At 44.0% G+C, this 21,749-nt stretch overlaps 1 protein-coding gene across 1 annotated transcript in view; it reads right to left on the minus strand.

Annotated features, from left to right (window-relative positions):
• Positions 1 to 20,844, minus strand: part of LOC122624977 — a 62,256-nt gene extending 41,412 nt beyond the window's left edge. Inside the window, exon 1 of the mRNA XM_043804786.1 lies at positions 20,757 to 20,844. Within this exon, the coding sequence (XP_043660721.1) occupies positions 20,757 to 20,844 (88 nt within the window). The remainder of the gene's footprint in view (positions 1 to 20,756) is intronic.
• Between the last annotated feature and the right edge of the window lie 905 nt (positions 20,845 to 21,749).

Below are 21,749 nucleotides of genomic sequence, written 5' to 3' on the forward strand. Positions count from 1 at the left end.
AGGCAGGATGCAAGGAAAATGTCCACTTATAGTAGCATGTCCTTGCGAGTCAAGGGCTGCCTGCATCTTTGTGCGGAGTCTCTTTCAAATAATTTCCGAGTCGCTGGGAGCTTTGCTCAAATGCATAAGCTCAGGCAAGCCAAGCCCAACCCAACCAAACCAAACCCAACCAAACCAAACTAAACCAAATACTTGGCGAAGGGAACTGGAGTGCCGAACCCTCGCCTTGAGCACGCCACACACTTAAGCTTATCCGGGATTTGGCTTCCTAATTCATTCATTTACCGCATATCCCTTCAGCGCAGACTGAGCTCCGCTCGATCCTGCCAAACAAAGGGACTGCAGCTGCACCCAGAGTTTGCTACAAATTGCCGAAGCACTCGACATCCGCTCAACTAAACGCATCGCAGTCAAAGTCGCATTCATAACCCTCCCAGCCCAAGCCCAAGCCCAAGCTCGAGCCCAATCCCAATCCGAATCCTCCATTCCGGCGCATTTCCCTGCTGTTTGTTTAGACGCAGGACTGCGAGTCCTCAGAGCCGGAATTACGCATACGACGCGTTGCCCCGCGCAAATGAAGTTAGTACTGCACTTAGACGAGCGTCTGCTGCACGGCGAGAAACGACACCTAAATGGGTCATACAGCAGCGGACTGAAAGTGCGTTGCGACTTCGGCTCAGTGCAGTAATTGATAAGTGATTTTTAAAGAATGAATGAGTGTGCATTGGTTTCTTCAAATAATTATAGTTCAGTATAAACATCTGAATGCACACAACTTTAGTACATATGGTATCATGAGCGATCAACGTTATTTTTCAACTTATATCAACGTATATGCAATGCATTTCCTTCACTTTTGCAAGCCCTTAAAGTGCAGTGGCATTTTTTCATATACTTGTGTGGCCTTTTTTCGCTGTGCCGGGTATCCGAGGAAGTTCATGAAACATTCATTAAGAACCTTGTGGATGTCCTTTTTTCGATGCTGCGTGTTCCTTCAGCCGTTTTGCAAAGTTGCAAGAGTGTGCATCCCCAGCGAAAGTTGCAGTTAAATGCCGACCTGATGATGGCAAGGTCCTTTCGCACCAGAGGACGTATGAGCCATATTCAAAGTTGGGCCAAATTTGCAGTTAATGGCGAGCGGAAACTTGCGGCTATCTGTGGCAATAAAAGTGAACTGCATCTGCACATGCCGCACTTCACATTCTGGCAACTTTCTTATCAGCGACAAAGGAAACGAACGCAATGTCAGCCAAAATAATTAGAGACTCCGACAATTTGGTCAGCCCGACTTGATGACTACATTTCGGGGGTTTTTGGGGAGGTTCTTGGGAGGTTTTGGGGGTTATGGGGGTTTGGTGGGACCAAAGGTGAGGGCTTCGGGGTCGGAAACTTTTGCAGGCGACAAACAAGAAACCATAAAGAAATATGTAAGGGGAAAACAGAAATGAAATTCGAGAATCATCAACTGGCAGCACACACACTCGAATACAAAGTAAAGTTTGTCCTCGATGTGTGGTCGAAAAGCGGAGATGGGGAAAAAGTTGCCGAGTTGCCGAGCATTAGGCAAAAAGTCTTTCAAAAGAGCAGCCGAGTAATTTCATTGTTGTTCGAAATTTCTTAGCCACTTTTGTCGTGCACTTATTTATTATTTGGCTAATTCGCGCATTGCCAAAGTGGCTGCATTTATTTTTTTTGCTTGCCAAGGAGAAAAGTAATGAAAGTGCAAGGGATAACTTTTTCGGTGGCCAAGTGGCGCTCCGTTGCTTGTCCAATTCTATTTCACATTTGCACAGAACTTTAAACAAAGCCCACAGAACCGATAAACAGCGGCGCTGAGGGAGCTGGCAAACTTTGCCGCAAACTTCAAAGAAGCGGCTCCGCTTGCAGCTTGCAGCTTGCTGCTTGCTGCTTGCAACTTGCAACTAATTTGTCTTACCCCCGGCTGGCAAATCCCACCGAAGTGCCCCCGCCTCCGAAGGCTGGGCTTTTGTTTACAGCTGATTGTGTTTGGCCTTTGTTTTCGGGCATTGCAAAAGTTGTCACATCGTCGGGCGACGGCCTAATGAAATGAAAGCCAAGCCAAGCCAAGCCAACACGAAAATCTGCACTCCCGGCCCAACCGACTAATGTAGCTGAAAATTTTCATTACCTCAAACTGGAAAACCCATTCAAAGGGTAGGGGCCCCATGGAGTCCCTTAATTTGAAATGTTACGAAACAGCTCCGACTTCGATTACTTCAAATTACTTAATTGGTTGGGCAACGCCTTGGAATCATTGAAAGTTTCCGAGCATTACCTATGCCGCATCAACGAACACACTTACAATTCCCGCCGAAGCATCTACTTGTGTATTTTGGGGAGTCAGAAAACCAACCAAAATTGCCAAGCCCCTTAAATTTGGCCATACCCCAGCTCTTCCATAGACTTTTGTACTGAAAACTGATCTACCAGAAGGAATATCTATAAATCACACAATTTCTATCAAGATAGGGCAACTATATGCTGCTCAAAGGAAAACCTGGGCGAATTTCTCAAACCAACCTCGCCAGCCAAATGGAACGACTCTTTAAGGACCTGCGAAACTATTATACCCGTTAGAGTTTCATTTCTTTATGGGTCTTGTAAATTTCTGTCGATTTAAAGAACACAACAATAGATCTGTGGCCGAAGTATTTGCAGTATTTGTCGTACTATTCGAACTAACATAAATGGGAGTATTTTCCGCGGTTGGCCCTTCGAAGTTATGACAGTCGAACAGTGGAACAGTCGAAGAGGCGAGGCAGTGAGTGTGTGTGCATAAAATCAGATATCAAAAATTGTTTACAAATAATTTAATAGCCACAGCACACGCACGTCACGCATTCGTGTGCGCCGCAAAAACAGGACTCACCCACACAAGCACAAGCACACACGCACACATACACTCGCCTGCTGGCAGGACAATCCATAAATCGGCTTTGTTGACCGGTCCTGGACAATGCATTGGTATTGGTGCGAGAGATTTGTGGGTCCCACCTCCTTCACCCTGCACCCATCACCCGCTCGCCACCCTCACCCCCTCGCCGTTAAGCTTATGCCACTGACTGCGGTCGAAGCGACAAAGGACCCTCGCACATTCGCACATGTGTGTGTTTGGCCATAAATAAAATGTTAGTCCGAAAACAGTGTAAGCACGGCGTGGGGGGTCCGAAGCAGGCCGGTCGGATGCGACTACACGACATTAGGCCGAATTAATGCGCGCTAGGACTTAAGTCGCAAATTTATTTCTATTCAACATACGAGACAAAACGACGAGCCGCAAAACAAGCGATGCCCCAGCCTTTGGCCCCTTGAGTGCACTCGAAAAAATATATACTGCCTTCTGTATTGTAGTTAATGTAATAACAACTTAAATTGCTTCAAAAATATACGATGAAATCATTTGTCATGAAGCTCAAGCCTTAATCAATCACAACTTTCATTTAACGTTGAAAGCCTGATTATTGAAGACGAAACAAAAACCCTAACATCCCTGCGTTTCTGATAGCCACGCCTAGTATTATTCAAAAACTGCGAATACCATTTAGACAAACTATGTGTTGCTTAGTACCAAAAGCTCAATTTCTGCCCTCAGAGACACCCAAGTTTTTTTCAGTGCCTGCATGCACGTGTGTGTGTGTGTGCGTGTGTGCCGCTGTGAGTGTGTTCTGTTCAACATTTCGGCATGACAGTGGAAATCCGGCGATAAATGTTACCAGCAAATGTGCGAGTGCCTACCAAACTGGTCACTCTCGTGTGTGGTGGGTGGTGGGTGGCGGTGTTCCCGGGCAGGGGGCTAAATGCTAACTGGTACAATTTAGGTGCTCCATGGAACTGTTCATTCGCCCGATGGGCGATGGGTGATGGGAATGGGTGATGGGAATGGGAGATGGGAATGGGAGATGGCAAATGGACGCTGGGAAATGGAAAACGGGCGATGGCCGGGGGGCCTCTCCGCACGCTTTGTGTTAATTTGTGGACAAATTTGTGCGCCGCAACGGATGTGAATGCTTCAGGGGCGGTCGGTGGGCAGAGGGGAAAGCCTGGAAAGACGGAGAGACCATTGTCTTCCTGCGTCCATCTAATCCCATGGATCAGCAATCGATAATGAAGTTGCCGAAAAACACACGCGCCAGTGTCATAAGTTAGATGGAATGGAGCCGAGAGATCGGAAAGCGGCGAACAGAGGGTTGTAAACGGGAGGAAGTGGGTGGAGTTGGGGGGAGTTGGGTGGAGATGGGTGAGCATACCGATTTGTTTGCAGCAAATCCAGTTATCGATGGGGCTGTGGGAAAGCGGCTAACATCGCCCGGCCACTGTTTCAATTTATGTTAAGCACGAAGCAGCGAACAGAACCGAGACTGATTACACCGAGAGAAAGTCGTACCTGAACTGGGCAATGAACCTGCTTTCCGCTTTGTAAGCCATACAAAGTCCAATTTACACATACTTACCAGGTGATAGTTTTTGTTATCTACAGTTCACTGTTCACTGTTTCTATACCACTTAAATGATCACCTATAAACCATTTTCCATTTTGAATTTGTATGTACAGTGAACTCTAATTATATTAGTATTTATTTGCACTGATGTTCGTTTTCAAAACTTTGTCGCGGTGCTTTCTTTACAGCCGAGAGTTCACTTCCTCGAATTTGCGTTCTTGTTTGGTTCAGATTCTTGCATTTGCTACCAAATCCAGATGAGTTGGGGGAAAATCGGAAGGGAGAGTTCAGGGAATTGTCAAATTTACTGTATGAAGTGCTTAACGCCAAAATGTGAGGGGGATTTTCTTAGGGGTTAACACAGTCCATTATTTCCGTCAATAAGTAATACTTTGAAAAATGAACCTGTGGCTTGACTTTATTACATTACACTTTAAATCAGCATCGTACATATTTCTGGCACATTTGATTAGGTTTCATTTCACACAACTAACAGCAATGGGAGGTCCAGCTAAAAGAGGCACGCAATTGATTTGTTGGCTTTTAATATCCTTATTCTTTAAATTATTTTGCGCATACCGATGCACTCGTTGCAAACAACGAAAGCGCCGAAAACCCCTTCGCTAATACAACACATAATGTAGCAGGTATTAGGGTGCCCGATACTTTTGGTCGTTGACTTTAATCCTCAGCCAAATTGACCGAGCAAAAACTTCCATCTATGCCTGCTCTACTTTTTGTGTTTCTAGCACGGTCGAATTAGTGACTATAATCGAATATCGCGCATACGCAGCGTTGCCAGCGGACCAGCGAACCAGCGGCAGCCGCTAATGCAGCAAAAATTATATTTCCGGCATAAAATATGCATATTTTACGGGCGCACAAACACACCTTGGCGTCGCCCAGGAGTTAAACCGAAAAAATTGCCAAAATTGCAAATGCTATCAGACTGCGAAGAGCCAAATGAGCCTTGCCAGTTGGCGGTGCAAAAAAGGAGCCCGTGCAGGTGCGCAAGAAAATTCGGGCAGTGGGGGCAGAGGGGGCAGAGGGGGAAGTGGCAGAAAAGGGCCGTCGAAAATTCTCGGCCAGCATCCACAATTTGTGCAGATGGCGGCTGCATCATGAAATGGCATAAAATTGACTGGGAAAACTATTAAACTGTCAATCGCCAGTGCCAACCCGCTGATGCTCCATTCCACTCCGTTGCCGCCGTTCCCACTGCAGTGCACTGCCCCATCCTCGCTGCCACCATTTCCTCAGTCACTCGACATATGGGCAGGCTTACGTTCGTCGCCGCTTTTCCTGGAAAACGGGTGGAGTACTCGTGCTGTACGGTACGCCAACCTGGCCGCAAACATTTTCAACAGCACTGCGCACAAAGCGATGCAGTTCCAATATTGTTACGTAAGAAATGTTCACTTAAAATATGTTTCTTTTTAGGTTTGGTTTAAGGTTTTCACAGAACCCTTCTGTTGCGAAACCATCTTAGCTGAACCGAGATGCAGTTAAAAAAGTAAGCTGATATGGTTTGCTTTAGAAAGCCTTAAGTAAAGCAAAGAACATACGAACTAATGTGTCGATGTTTCACTGTAAAATCATTCGTAATATTGCCAAAAATTAAGCAGCTAACGCCATCCCGACGAAGTTGGCTGAGTGAAAAAACGTACAAGCAAGTAAAGCCGTTGAGTTTGAACGAAAAATGGACCCTATATAGCCGGGAAAATAAATTTAACAGGCAGAAAGAGGGAAAGAGAGAGGGAGATAGAGGGGGTGGGCTGGGAAAACTGATTGCACCACTTGGTCTGGGGATCCTTTGGACCCTCGAAATCCCTCTGCCCGATTCCGGAGCGTCACGTGCGCACTTTAACATCAGCATGATGGTATTTTGCCCAGCGAAGCGCACAGATACTACATATATGCACATATAATGGGGGCTCACATGGGGCGCTGTGCGAGTGCGAGTGCGAGTGCTCGACGGGCACTACATACAAACATCTATCACAGTCGGTTTAGAATCAATAAAATATAACTTTGCGTGCTGATTTCTGTAAGCGCCGGAGGCCACAAAAAGGCACAAACCTCTCAAGGTAACCAGACGCCGACCCGCCCTCCACCCATCCATCCACCCATCCATCCACCCATCCGTCGAATCAGCCATCGACCAATATGGTACACTCAGCGCTCAACGCCCAGGGCCCACCCCCTCGATTGCCACCCATTCGTTGGGCCAAATGTATTCATAAACATGGCCAGACAACATCGTAGCCAACAAGCGAGTGACAGAAGCACGTGCATCTGTCTGTCTGTCTCTGGCTGCCGACACCCAGCACCCAGCAACCCAGCAACCCAGCACCCAGCACACGGAGCAAAATAGCGCTGGAGTTCGGATCTGTTTTCCACTCCTCGAATCAGGAAAAAAGGGAAGCGTTTCCGCACCTAGACGTTAAGACTAAGAGGGCACCATGGAAAGACACACTAGTTGTTAGTTTGCCAAATGCGACTTGGTCGACAATGTGACATCTTAGCTTTAATTAGATAAAAGAAGGTAAGTAAGCCAGTTCCAGTCCCAATTTTGCCTCAGTGTACGGCACGTATGTGGCTTGGTCGCACTCTGCGGGGTAGGCGGGTAGGCGTTTTGGCCCTGTTTAGGGATTTCCGCTCGAATGCGAATTTGATATGCGCAATAAAATATTAAAAAACCTAAAACACACAACAACACGCGAGGAATCGACAAAATTGTTTTTAAAGCGCGTAATTCAGCTGACAAGGATTCGGGACTCAGGACTCGGGGTTCAGGATTCCGAATTCCAGTCAGTCGGCCACTCGTGCACATATGCAAATGGTTGTTTGTTCGAGTGTTGTGGTAGAAGCCAAATGAAAAACCAAAACAGAACGCATTTGCCAACGCTTTTCGCTCATTCCGAACGCGTTACGAATGGAAAATGAACACTTTAAATGGGATTCAATGACATGGCAGCCACCGCTCTCCGCGCTCCCTGCTCCACACTTCATACTCCATACTCCATCCTGCATCCAACTGAATATAAATCCGTGTCCACACACGTACCCATATAGCCATATAGCCATATATATAGATTCATAAGGGAGCCCGCTTGTGTGCGCGTTTGGCGTCTTGAATTGCCAACGGATATGGGCTGTCGCTCAAATGACAGTGAGTCTAAACTGATTTTGAGTTGCCCGCAGAAAGTTTTGGCGCTGCTATTCGGGCCATCAAAGCGAGGAAAGATTGCCATCAATTGCCTTGATTCCTGCGAATTTCGCAAACGAGAAAATCAGGTTGCTTGCCAGTCACCAGACTGTGTGTACCCAAAACAAGAGAGAACGCTATAGTCGAGTTTCCCTACCATCAGTACGAGGAGGAAAATTCAACATCCTTTTGGCAAAGGTTCAGGAATTAGCGAGACAAATAATAAAATGGAAAAAGTATTAAAAAGCGTTAGAGTGCTCGTGACCGTTCTCTGAAACAAACTTGGGCTGCGTCCGCGTCCTTGAATCTGCTTGCCTAACGTTGTAGCTTTTACAGTTTCCGAGATCTCGACGCCATACGGACGGACAGACGAACGGACAGACGGACGGACAGACGGACGGACAGACGGACGGACAGACGGACGGACAGACGGACGGACAGACAGACGGACAGACGGACGGACAGGCGAAAGGACGAACTAGTTCTCGGTTAGAGATCCTGATCAATCTTTTATATCCGTGACTCGTGGATTGCCGGATTCCTTGAAAATTGTGTGGAAACTTGAACTCAGTGTGCATTAAACATGCAATTGAATTTGTTTAAAAGTTAACAAGAAATAATTTTAAATATACTCGTATGTACAGCAGGCATGACACTTCATTTCATTTAACTGCCGTATTCCAACTGCTTGGCCGATACCATTGATCAATTGTATACACTTGAATAATTGAGTAGTTTATTACCGGCAGAAACTAAATTGTTTTAAATGATTAATATGTTTTATCAATGTTAAAAGCAAAATGAATTACAATATAGTCATATCTTAGCTTTTACCAGTGATTTATTCAAACGATAATTTGTGGTTGATTCTGACATTGTAATTCATAGTCACTGAGAACGTAGTTCACATAGTGACGAAGCACACCGGGAAAACTGACTTTAAAAGGCACTTTGTAGTTTACATATGGGGACGAAGCGAACTTTACGAAATTGGACCTCATAAATGGGCATTTTCCCTTGATGAATTGCGAGAGGACTGAATTAAACCGCAGTTATCAAATCGAGTGTATATCTGCAGTTTACAACCCAATTAAAAGCCAAATAAGTCTGAGAGTTAGAACAAATTAATGGCTGAGCAAACACTCGAGGACTGGAGCCACTTGAAATGTTTGGGGTCAGAGTTGACCTACCATTAAGTTTCACTTCAGTTCATTTCACTTTATTGGGGGTAAATTGGGTTGGCAACCCCTTTCAGAAACCCACAGGCTGCCCGGGAGTAATAAAAATGATTTAAATCAAATCAGGGGCAACAATAAAAATAACAAACGGCAAACGGACTGTGAAATGCGGTGGCAAACTTGGCCCAAAAGTTGCGGGAAAATTGGTATGAAAATGGGGAAATCTGCAAAATGCGAATGCAAATCAGTCTGGTGGGCGCAGGGCGGGCGGGCGGTCGGGCGTACGGCTGTTTGGGCGTGGCACATTATAGCTGGCATAATTGTCATTCAAGTTAGTTTTAAATGCACCACTTGGCAACACTTTTTGACGAGTGCAAATTGATTTTTGTTGATGCTGGCTCCGGTTTCCCCTCGATCTTCGCACCCATTTTCCCTTCGCTTTCTCGCTTTCTCCAGCACTCCAATCTTTTCCAATCTTTTCCCATTCCCCAATTTTCCTCCATTGATTTGCGCTCCTCTTCGATTGCAGCGAGCTGCTTCTGATGATGATGTCATTTCAATGCTCAGCTGAAAAAGTTTGCGCAAATTGCGGTGCAAATTTGCAACTTTCGCATAAAGTTTGACTCAAATTACCTAAGCGATGGGCGTTTTGGGCGGAGCGCGGAGAAAGGGGCGTGGTCGTGGCAATAGTCGAAGCTGTTGGAAAGTGAAAAGCGCAAAGTAGTTTGGCCAAAAGTTGTCGGATTGTGTGACAAATGTGAAGACAAAAATGTAGAAACACTCAAGCAAATATTGTTAAAACGGAATTTATTGTCACTACCCATGAATCTGATGTGTCGTCTTCGACTAATTGATCTAAATAATGAAATAAATTTATTGGTTATATATATGTCACACATATATGAAGAGAACATCTGCTATCGAAGCATTAGTTTCAAACACTTAAGAGATCACGTCTTGTTTTTTAAAGCTTTCATCCCTTATCAACAAAAAGCATTGCTATCTGACCGTTTTTTTAAATGAATAGATAAAAACTAACCATTTAGTTCAATGAAACTAAAAGAGAAGGCTGTAGTAAGCTTCCAAAGTATGAAGATATTTTGGTTAATACGCCTTGAATTAAAACAAACAAAGAAATTAAAAATTAAGTTGCCGTCAAATTAAAGTTTGTGGTCGAAAAAATCTTTTAAGTTGCTTAAAATAAATGGAATAAATGTGCTACAAACGGCGGGCAGTTAAGTTGTACTATTTTGGCCTATTATCAATATTCATGTCTTGTAATACTATAAGTATTCTCTCGTTTGCAAATGATGATGTTAAAACCATTTGTTTGGCCCACCAAACACAAAATTATTTCCTCCTAATACATTGGTTTTTAAGGCTAAGCATATAAACAAAATCCAGAAATTGTTCACTGTAGAACGCCTTAAACATTGAAAATAGTATTATTAAATTTACAGTACCCAAATATTGCAGTTCCCCCTTAATATTTGCCCAAGTTCAGCTCTTCGACAATCATTACTCACGGCTGCCTGAATAGATGTAAATCGGTCCGAGAGTCGGATTCCAAGAAACCAGACATCATGCATATGCTAATACGTGGCGCGCGTTGGCATATAAAATTATGCCTGGCGATAAAGCCCAGACCGAGCTGGGAATCTGGGAGGACACAGTCCCACCCCTTTGCTCTCCCAAAATCCCCTATACAATGAGAACCGCAAGAAACAAAATTAAAAACAAAAGACGAAGTTCCACATCACAAAAAATCAGAACAATTTCGGGCCGGGCCCGCTCTTTATTTATTTTCGCTGGGCGCCCTTAGCCGCTGAGATGGCTAATGTCGTTGTTGTGGGCAAAATTCAATTTACTGCATGACTCCATAGCACACACACACACACACGCGCGGCGGACTCTCACAGATACGGCACACACACGAGATGGGCACAACCAACCACACACCCAGCCACCCACACAGTTGCAGGGAGAAGAACAAAAACAGGAACAAGAACAAGGGAAAACGGGTTTCAGGGTTCCAGGGTTCCAGGGTTCCAGCCTGTGAAGCGTATCGAGCTGCGTGTGTTGGCAGCTCTGTGAAGCATATAATCGACAAAACACACAGAAACACCCTAGGCCGCCTCACACATACCGCCACACATATTGCGTATACGCTGGCCATATTGCGTATACGCAACCAACACAATAGCTCCGCCAGCCATCCAATGCCAAACCGCTTAAAGCCAACGAAAATTGCCAGCGACAACATCATAAACTCAATATTCAATCCATTTGACTTTTTGCTTTTTCTGCACAGCCCCCAACCCAGCACCCCCCCCTCCTGAAGTGAGGCGCCCCTTTGCCCCGGGAAAACAAGGGCGACAATGGGCTGCGGCGGCTGTGGGGGCGTGGCAATGGCAACAGACTTCCTTTCTATTTGATTTTCTTTATTCGGTATTTTTGGCATAACCCATTGCCCATTGAGTTGGCCAGCAGGGGTAGATTAGTTCGGCGGGCGAAATAATACGGATTAACAAAGAGAAAGTTACGATTAAAATATAAATTATATTTTATGTATTTTATTTAAAGCAAGTGGTGATAAAATATGTCATGAAAATTAATTTAATTTAATTTAATGAACTAATTCTCTGGGAATTTGGGAAACTCGGGCTCCCGATACAAGGTTATCAGGTAACTGTAAGAAATCTTAAACACTTCGGACACTGGACACTGGAAACAGCAAGTACCATCCACTCGCATCTGCGAGTATGCTAAGTCCCCAAACCACTGTTGTTGATTTACCGACATTGATTGTGTGTGTTGTGCGTCCAACAGATTGATATATGCCTCCGACTGTGTGTGTAATGCGATGGTAACGCACTCGATATAGACATCGGTTGGGATTGACCAGAGACCAGAGACCAGAGGCGATTGTCGATTGTCGATGGATCAACAAAGCCAGGATGAGTGCATTCGGTGGCCAAATGGCAGACTCGGTGGCCGCCCGAATGACCGACTGACTGAGTGACTGGCTGACTGACTGACTGACTGACTGACTGGGTGAGTGACTGACTGACCAACTATCTGACTGACAATGCCTCAGTGCATCGCATTTTATGCAAATGGCAGACGACAATCAATTTTTAGTTTTGTGTCTGGACTGCGGCATTTTCATTTGCATTCGCCATGCCGTTTGGCATTCAGAAACTCGCATTTGACATTTGCATTGGCCACCGGGCATTCCTAATAAGCTCGAAATGCATTTCCATCTACTGCGGCGAGAATGATATCAATGCCTTCCAGCCCATATACTCGTATATCCACATCCAATATTGTGAAGTGGAACTGCGGGTGTGTGTGCTTCGCTGTTATGATTTTCGCTTAATAGCCTATTTTTTATTTTGCTGACGTGCCGCCCGAAAAGTTTCCCTGCAACTGACAGCTCTCTGAATTACACAACTGTCCATCAGGCCGGGAACTGCGGAATTTCAATACCCTAGACACTCTAGATGTGTAGATGGGCCAAGCGCATTATCAGCGATGTAGGGGAAGCACTTACAGATATCTGCTTAATGATTGGTGGTAAAAACCAAATGTTGGTTAAGAAAATCGCAAACTAATTACTTTTTGCCCGAAAGATGTGGTAAGATGTTGTAACCGTTACCGCTAATCAAACTTATGTATGGCAATTCATTTCCTTTCAAAACGTACATTTTAAAATACTTATCCTTTATTTTTTTGTAGCAATTTAAATAAATTTTAATAATTAAACCAATTAATATAAGGAATGTGCATGTTTTCCTTCCTCTAGCATCCCCAGAACTTCCCAATTAATTGAGCAACGAGTTTACTGAAAAATCCAAAGAGTATCAAGGTTTTTTTCCCCTTTTGTATACATAAACATAAATTATTAAATTACGATTTGTTCGGTTTGTTAAACATGGCTGAGCCGCAAGGGTATACACTTTTAGAAAATACTGATGCAGTTTCATACGCAAGATGGACGGAGCAGGTGCGGCTGCCAGTTAAGCACATAGATTTAAAACAATTATATTGCAGTAGGGGCGACAGTGAAGCTGGGCTGACACTCCCAAGTTCGTGGCTGGAACACGTCGTTCTGAAGGCTTGTGGTCCCTTTGACTCCAGTTCCAGAATTTTCACCAACTGAATTTAATTTTGCTTGCTTCTATTTGTGTTAGTTCCCCTGGCCTGAATCTGTCGCTGGTACTTTTTTCTCGGCGATTCGGGCGACACGAAAAACTTACTGACTGAATGACTGACTGAGTGGCTTTTAGTGCCCGGGGACATTACCACATGTGTCCTGGTTGCTCCTTTCTATGCTAGCCCAATCCTGCCCAGATTCTCAATGTCTGTCAACTGCTGCTGAGTGACTGCTCAAATCTGACTGGCGCTGTCCTTTCGTCCTCTTTAAAGGCTCATTGCAAAACTGTTTGGCATTGATTTGTGTGCTGCGTGTTTGTTTGTGGGAAATGTGCGGTGTGTTCGGCGGCCCATTTCGCTTGATTGCCCATTTCGGGCACTGCCAAACGTTTTCGTAGGCATTAAAAAACACAGACTCTCGCTGAAATGCGCGGAATGACTCCTTTTCAAAGTCAACATCGAGCGGGGCAAACAGGCGAACTGCCACGCCTACCCAAAGCTCGAACAAGTGCGGACAACGAACTAGGACTGAATATGGTGGCGATCTTCATGGACAGCAAAACGGCTTGAAAACGAAACTGATTATTTCAAAAGCAAACAGTTAAGTTCAATGTAATCCTTCCCTTTTATATTCGTTTTTACTTTATTTAGTTGGACAATAACTATTTCCTATTTGCCACAGAACTGGGGCTCTGTCATACAGCTGATATAAAGAGTAGCTCACCTCCCGCGGGAAGCCCAATTTTCCGACCTATACTACTGCACGTATGCATGCCTTCATCACAGTCGGTGGAGAAGTCATCACCATTGCCCTATCACCATAGGGCATCATTGCGATCCAGTCATAATCATCATCGTTGTCGTCGAAGTCGAGCATAAAACGCGGTGTCAGAAAGTTTGCCAAGTCTTCGACAGATTTCAGCGCCTCCCACTCCCACTCCCACTTTTCCGCCTTTCCGACTTTCCACCCCCGCTAGTGATTTCCGAACTTCATGCCCCTGCTAATAAAAACATTAACGTTGCCCCCACATGTGATGAGAGTGCGCGGAGCTGGGGTGCGAACTTTAGTCATAAATAAATATTTTCTTGGCTAACATTTTGAGCAGATTTGGGGACGCCTTTAAGGCTAAGACTTTTGGCCGAGGCGCGACGCGTGCCAATTTGTTAATAGACGAAAGTTGCTTGGTTGTAATTTGAAACTGTTTACATTCCCCCTTTTGTGAGTCCAAGCCCACTGGACCACTGGTTTGTGTAACTTTTGAAACGTTTGCAAGATAACAAAGCAAAAGTTTTCTGCAGAGCGACTCCTACACTGAAAAATCAGTGAAAGCAGTGAAATGTATACATAAGCAAAATGGCACTTAGTGTAGTTTGTGGTAGAATATGCTAATTCCCTTTTTTGCGCACCACAAGTGATACATGAAGTTAACATATATTGTGAAATAATCGAGATCATTTGGTTTCACATGATTGAATTGTGAATTAAAATTAAATTATTTCATTGAGCACCACTAATGTTTAAAAATTTAAGTAACCATTAGAGAAGGTCATAAGATCTTGTTGGCTCTTCAACCAACAACATTCTCCACCCCCCATTTTCTTTCTCTGCTTTGAATTTTCCCACTTTAAGCTGGCATATTGAAAGATTGACTAACTGAGTGGGTCATGGGCTAACTGCTTGATTGGCTGATTGGCTGATGGGCTGATGGGCTGATTGACTTGCCAACGAGGCGCGACCTGCGGCTGGTGACCCACTTAATTGTTGGCCACTCGGAAGACTATTGGCCCATCCGCACATTGCGAGATTGCCAGCGAACTACTCGAAGTTCACGTCCCGCCAAGTGCGATAACGGATAACCAAGAGGGCTCAAAGGAAGACAGCGAAGGGCCAAAGGGGCAAAGGGGCAAAGGGGCAAAGGGGGAAGGATACTTTGAACAAGTCTGTTGTTTCACTGGATACAATACACAATCTGGTCGGGTTGCGTAGCTGTTGATTTTAGACTTGGGTCAATGTTATGCGAAGCCTCAAGTTTTCCAGCGGCCATATTCATCGATTGGCTCAGCACGCTCCTTGGGAAAGTCGAAGAGTGCTAGCTGTATTTAAAAACACATTCCGTCAAGAAATCAATGGGAAAACTTATTCTTGTAAGTCGTTTCTCGGACGAGTACTTGGGCCCTCTGTAAACGAAAACTTTCATTAAAGAAAATCTTCATCATTTATGGTGGTCAACATTGTACAGCGACTTCTCAGTATACATCTCAGTTTCTTACTTGTTATTTCTCATTGCTCTAAGATTCAGAAATTGTATCTTGCTTATTATGAACAAAGTCTCTTCTGTACATTATTGGTATAATATTTTACTTACCGCAACCGCAAATACAAAAGATTATATGATTTATTGTATATATGGAGCAGTTTGTGAGTCATTAAGTGCTCTATAAGTTATTCTACCTTCGACTGAAGTATTTTTAAAAGCAAGACTTTAAAAAACATGACATTGAAATCAGTGAATTGTAAAGAGTCATCTGATACGCCATCATCCGTCTACGCCTCAAACATTTAAATGTGGCTTTAAACCAATATTCTAGAGATTCTCGAATGTAAATAATACGAATAAGGCGAAGCTAGCCACGATTCGTTTTGAATTCATTTAATTAACTTCATGAGCCCCAAGACATAGGCCCAATTCACTCAATTTGCTGCCAAAGGGGGCCTTTGCTTTTCTGCTTCATCTGTAAGAATTTTTGCTGGCTAAGTCACTGAAATCTCGAGCGCTTATCGATGCAGCTAACTTGTTTAGCCAACTTAAAATGTACCCAAGAAATTAAGGGTCCTCGGGCAAATTGTATCTGCATAAGTGCAGGCACCATCCAATCCTGGAAAAGCGGAAAACCCGGAAAGGAGAAAGGCAGGCATGGCATGTTGCATGCCTCAGTGAGCAATAAGTTCGACAAACTCATTTCATTAAGCTCGGCGCTGCACAAAAAAGTACGGGGGAAAGGACGAGCTAATGCGCTCCTCAAACCCCCATTTTCCGGCAGCTTTCCCGACTTTTCCGGCTGCCTTGCCGTCGTCGTCGTCGTCGTCGTCCTCGTCGTCGTCGTCGATGTCTCATCATTTATTGGCAAGCGCTTTTCAACGGATTGGCATCGCTTCGCATGCATCCCTCTAAGTTGATAGCAGGGAAGGAGGAGGAAGCAGGGATTGGCATCGGGATCGGAGGATCCTTAAAACCAGGGGCAACCCGTCTGTTGCTATTTATTGCCAGCTCGCAGCGCCGCACTCCAAAGCCATCAATTTTTTATTAGATTATATAAAATTTACCAACGATTTATCTATGCCCAGCGCCGCTAGCGTGTCACCATCTAACCCAATCAGTTTCCCACTCCGTTTTCCGCTTTTCCTCCCGACCACGTTTTCCATTTCCCTGCCCCCTTTTGAGGTCCCCTGCCGCCGACTGCTCATCCGATTGCAGCAATCGGAAATCTGACGACAACGACAACAGGATGTACTGGTTGCATTTAATTCAGCTAATTTAATGAACAAAGGGTAGCCAAGGGGAGGCAGGAAACTGGTTATCGTATATCGTAATAATCGTATTACGATTATCGATATGTGTCGTCCAACTCACGAGTTGCATTCAATGCCAGAACTCTGAGTAATTAAATTTAAACACATGTGTGCATTATCAGTAAATTAATGACATTCCCGTATGGTTAAAAATATATTGCTGTTCTCGTTTATATAGGTTGCCTTTGGGTCGTTTAAAGAACGTGAATCCGGTTTTTAAAATTCGACCTAGAAATAACACTATGGTGATTTCTCTGCTAGTTTATTAAAAATCCGTTTTAAGCGGTGTCAACTTCCTATTAGAGTCATCTTTTATGTTTGCGTTGGGGAGTTTTTCTACAGATTTCTGCGACTGTATTATTTTAGTAATAAAATCTGCTATATTGTTGGGATCTTCTACATACTCAACAGACCAATAACGGTGTTTGTGGTGTTCACCTTTTGATAAAGCTCTAGACACAATTTGGACTGTCATGAAAAAATGCAGCTGATTATAGTGTAAGATCATGATTGGCACACATATAATCTCGGATATGGATACCTATGATCTGTAAATAGCCATCTTAAAGTTACTTTGATATTACCTCAAACACTCTTGATACCACTTGGTCTAAGTATCGGAACTAGAATTATTGCATATAAGTATCGTATTATACGAAATGAATATTAATCAACATTTTAAGTTCAGATTGTGTTGTAAAATACTTTCCATTGACTTAAATTAATGTTGAGTGCAGAATTGCAGACTTGAAAACGAGTTGCTTCAGTTTCCCATGGATACATATATTGATTGCAATTTTCGTTCCTCATTTGCATTTGTATCGAACACCATTTGCGATTGGGGCAAACACCGTCTGTTGCAATGAGAAACCTCGTAAGCTTACCTTGATGTTGCTCTTGTAATGCCGCCCACTGCCACGCCCACCACCACTGATACAGATACTTCGAGTTGTCTTGCTGCAAATACATTAAAATTCAGTTGAAACTGCAATTGCTGGCGGGGCCACACCCCATTTCCCCATTTTCCCACTTTTCCCACTTTTCCCGCTTTTCCACGCCCACCTGTCAGTCTACCCGTCAGTTATTCATTCTCACTTTTTTTGCCCTGGCTGGCAGGCATTCATCAGCGTTATCCTGTCTCCTTATCCTGACGCTCTACATGCAATATCTGCACTTTGCATTTCTTTGCTACTTTCGCACTGGAATTAACATTAGTTAAACAAAATGAAATACGGCTGGGAAATTGATTTGCTCTTGTTTTCTGCATTCTTACAGGCTAACTGGCAATCACCTGTGAACCGGAGAGTACGTAGGTAAGTGGATTAAAACAATTGTGTACGAAACACGGAATATTTTTACGAATAGTAAGTAAGTGGCAATAAAACAACTATGCTCCCAAAGTAAGCATAGAACTTATCGAAAAACAAAAGAAACAAAATGTTTTTTTTTTGTATGTTATGAATATTGGTACATAGAAAAACTCTAGATTTGTTTTTATACATTTAACTTTAACTTTAACTTTTAGTTATATAATAATCGAATGGATCATATGCAGTTATGAAAAGTTTACCTAAATTCGTATTTTTATACCCTTGCATTTGTATTATATCTTATGACGTAAGGGTGTGCAAACTTCGTTTGGCCTTTATTCCTTTCTCATCACCTTTTAATAGTTATATATCGTTTCGATTTGAATAATTTTTGCACGCATTAGTGTATTTATAGCGCTAGAGACTTTGGAGTTAAGTGCGACTGTGGGCGTTGTAAAGCTTAGACAAAAGAAGATGAAAATACCGGTTGGACTGCTTGCTTGACGTCTTGCTTTAGAACATGACATTTTTAAATATTCTTCAAATTGAACTGCTTTTGAAGGAGGCCCACAATTAGCACTTTCCATTGATAATTTTGTGGTAGCTGCGCGGTGTGTAATTGTACACCGCATTGCCCCAAAAATCTGGGAGAAAGCTTCTCTGCGTAATGGCAGGACATTAGTCCTGTCGCTGGTTTTCCGCCGACTGCTCTCCTGCGATCCACTTCCTGGAATCCTTCGCCGTTCGGGTTTGACTTTGACTCTGGCTTACTGCCGCTGTCGTTAAATGCGGCAAACGGGCGAAAAGAAATTGCCACTAAATGTTATTGAAATCGAATACGTTGGCCCGGGCCCTGCGTCCTGAGTGGAAGCTGGAAGGAAGCCACCAGCCACCCAGTCACCCAGTCACTTGCCATTGGCCTCGGTGCGTTGCGGTTGCTTTTAATATCCTTAATGTCCTTGTATCTGCGAGACTGTATGTTCCCACCGCCGTCACCATCGTCATCATCGTCTTCTGGCTTTCCCCGCAGCTGTTCAGCGAAGCATCCTGCAGTGTTTATCCCTTTTAATCAGAAATTGATGCGCTGCCTTTTCACAGCCATCGATGATGGGATAGCGAGTTGCGGATAGGGATAGGGATTGGGATAGGGATACGGATTCAGATACAGATAAGATTACCCCGTCAGATACAATAGACAATGGACGGCGGATTCGTGTCCTTTTTACAATTCTCGTTGTCATCGCATTGACTCATTGCCCGCAACTAATTCCTAATTACAATTTTAATTAAATATTTATTTTAATTAAAAAGCCAACTTCAAAAACACATCTTATCCCCATCCGTTGCTGGCAGTGGCCTTTGTACTGCGCGAAACCGGCTTGTCCTTCAGTAACTTTCAGTCAAATTGCTTAATGATTTTATAATGGCTTCGTTTTGTAATTGATATCATATGTGGCTTTTACAATTACCAAGTATCTTTTGCACAGCTTGTTGTGTGTTGCTCACACTCTAGAAAGTGAATGAGCTCACCGTTTGGAATTTGGGCTTAACAAACCTCTTACACTTATCACATTCAGCTTTGCACCTCTCCCGGAAAATCTTTAAATTTGCCATATGTATTTGTCTCCTATTTTTTCCATTTTCCGCCGTGTAGCGCCGCGAGTGGAGCACCAATGGTGGTTACTCCGAAGCCTCCGGGTCGCCGAACAGCCCGAGCTCCGCTCCACGCCCTGGTTCATTAAATTTCATGAATCGCCCGCAGCGCTCAGCCATATCCTGTGCATGTTGTTGATGGCTTTGCCCACAAAACGCCGTGGGGATTACGGTGCGGAGAGGGGCTGCGGGTATATCATCTGCCATTGTTGTCTGCTCAAACATAACTCTCCTCGGCCAGGACACGGCCAGGACACGGTCAGGACACGCCCGTATACGTATCCTGACCATCCTATAACCGAACCGAACCGCCAAACCACCCAGGCTGGGAATACCTAGCCAAACCGAGCCACCCTCCGTACTGTTGTTTCAGCGAAAGCCACAAAAACTGTTGGCTCTTTTATTTATTTGCTATTGATTTCCACTGTCCCAGGACGCAATTTGTTTGCAATAAACTTCATAACAATAATTCATGTCCGCACAAATAAATAATTCATGGTGGCCCGTCCGAAAAGCAAAACCCACATCCACCAAGATTCGCACGAGCTTGATAGATAATTCCGTGGCCACCTTCTGTTCGTTTCCCTAATCGCGTGGGTTGTGTGGGTGTGGGTTCTTTGGTCCTTTCCGCCGAGTGTAGTACACCTCGAGTTAATAAATCCAGCATAGTAATGATAATAAAAAGTCGGCGTTAAATTAAAAGGTGTTTCAGCGCATCCAAGCATATAAGCGAGTTCTGATTTAATGCGTTCGATCACAAGTTGCTATTAACTTGGCATGCGAACGGGCCACATGAATGATTCAGTAGGTTGCTTGGTAGAAGTGAATAACAGCGTTACGACTGGGAGTGGATTCAGCTAAAGTAATAGCCACGGTGGGTATCTGTCCTCTTATCACAGAACCTCCCAAAAATGTCAGTGACTCAGATGTATGCTCAGAACAGAAGGGACAAAAACAATTAATCCAATCATTCTTAGTAGTTGCCTTGTTTACAATTAATTTCATTATCAAGAAACTAGCAAATTATATAAGTGTCGAAACTATATTTCCAGCACAATAGTGAACAGAGTGCGCAAAACTGTTGTATTATTTTCCCTCTTCTCCAATAATGAACCCATTGTGCGCGATGTGAAGCATTAGTATCTGGTCGAATGCTTTTGAGTGCTCGCATTAGATATCTCGGAGAAATCGAGCTGCGAGAAAGTACGAACTTTTCCGCACCTCCCTCCGCATCTGGATCCGCATCCGCATCCGCATTTACATTCACATTCGCATTCCGATTCGGCGGGTATGGATTACCAATTAGCATTTCCATTGGCGTGGCCGACCCATACCCATTACCTCGTTTGGTGTGCGGATTGCGGTAGCGAGTCCACGCCTGAAAGCGGCGTGGATTTGGGGACGTGGGAAATTGAATTTTCCGTCATAGTTTAACGGAAAAATCATGCAAGCGGCGACAATCGAAAGCATCGTTTTACTTTCCCCTCTCTCTTAGCTGATTAAATGCCGGCCACGCGGCATTCCTCATTCAATCGCGCCGTATGACGCGCCTTGATTTCTCGCCATAAAACACAAAACACTGAAAACTGAATGTGAGGTCAATGGGAATTGCAATTCAGCAGGCCGGACAGCGTCGTACAAATATAATAAAAATCAAGGGAAAATAAAATATTTACACATGCATACAAATAAACACAAATAAAATATGGCCCAGGACGACGGCCGAGAAGGAAAAGCAAGCGAATCTCCGGCGATAGCGACATCGGCGAGAGGCAATTGAGAAAATGAATTTACTGTGTTCGAAATGGTTAAGTAAAAGTTTGTGTATCGAAGCCAGGGAGGGCAGACAGACAAAGTGGCTGAAAGTCGAACGGGCACAGTGGGCTTAAGTGCGGAAATGCCCGACTCGCCTGAGTTGAATGGTTTCTTAATATTTCTTAATATTGCCTTGTTTTTCTTATATTTCAGTGGATATGTTGCCAAAAAACAAGTGTTTTTCCTACTCTATAACAATATATGCGGCAGATGTGAGTTGGTTGAGCAATATAAGTTAAACGAATTAGTGTTCATACGTCTGTTATATCCCAACCAAGATGCACAATACTCGCAGAGTATTTCAAGTTCACACCATTCAGCCATTTTCACCACTGTGCGGCCAAGTGTAACCCAGTTTCGGGACTTGGCCGCCGGCCTAGCCGTGCTCCTGGTCTCGTT

The sequence above is a fragment of the Drosophila teissieri genome, chromosome X (assembly GCF_016746235.2).
Source record: "Drosophila teissieri strain GT53w chromosome X, Prin_Dtei_1.1, whole genome shotgun sequence".
In the NCBI taxonomy this organism is placed as follows: Eukaryota; Metazoa; Arthropoda; class Insecta; order Diptera; family Drosophilidae; genus Drosophila; species Drosophila teissieri.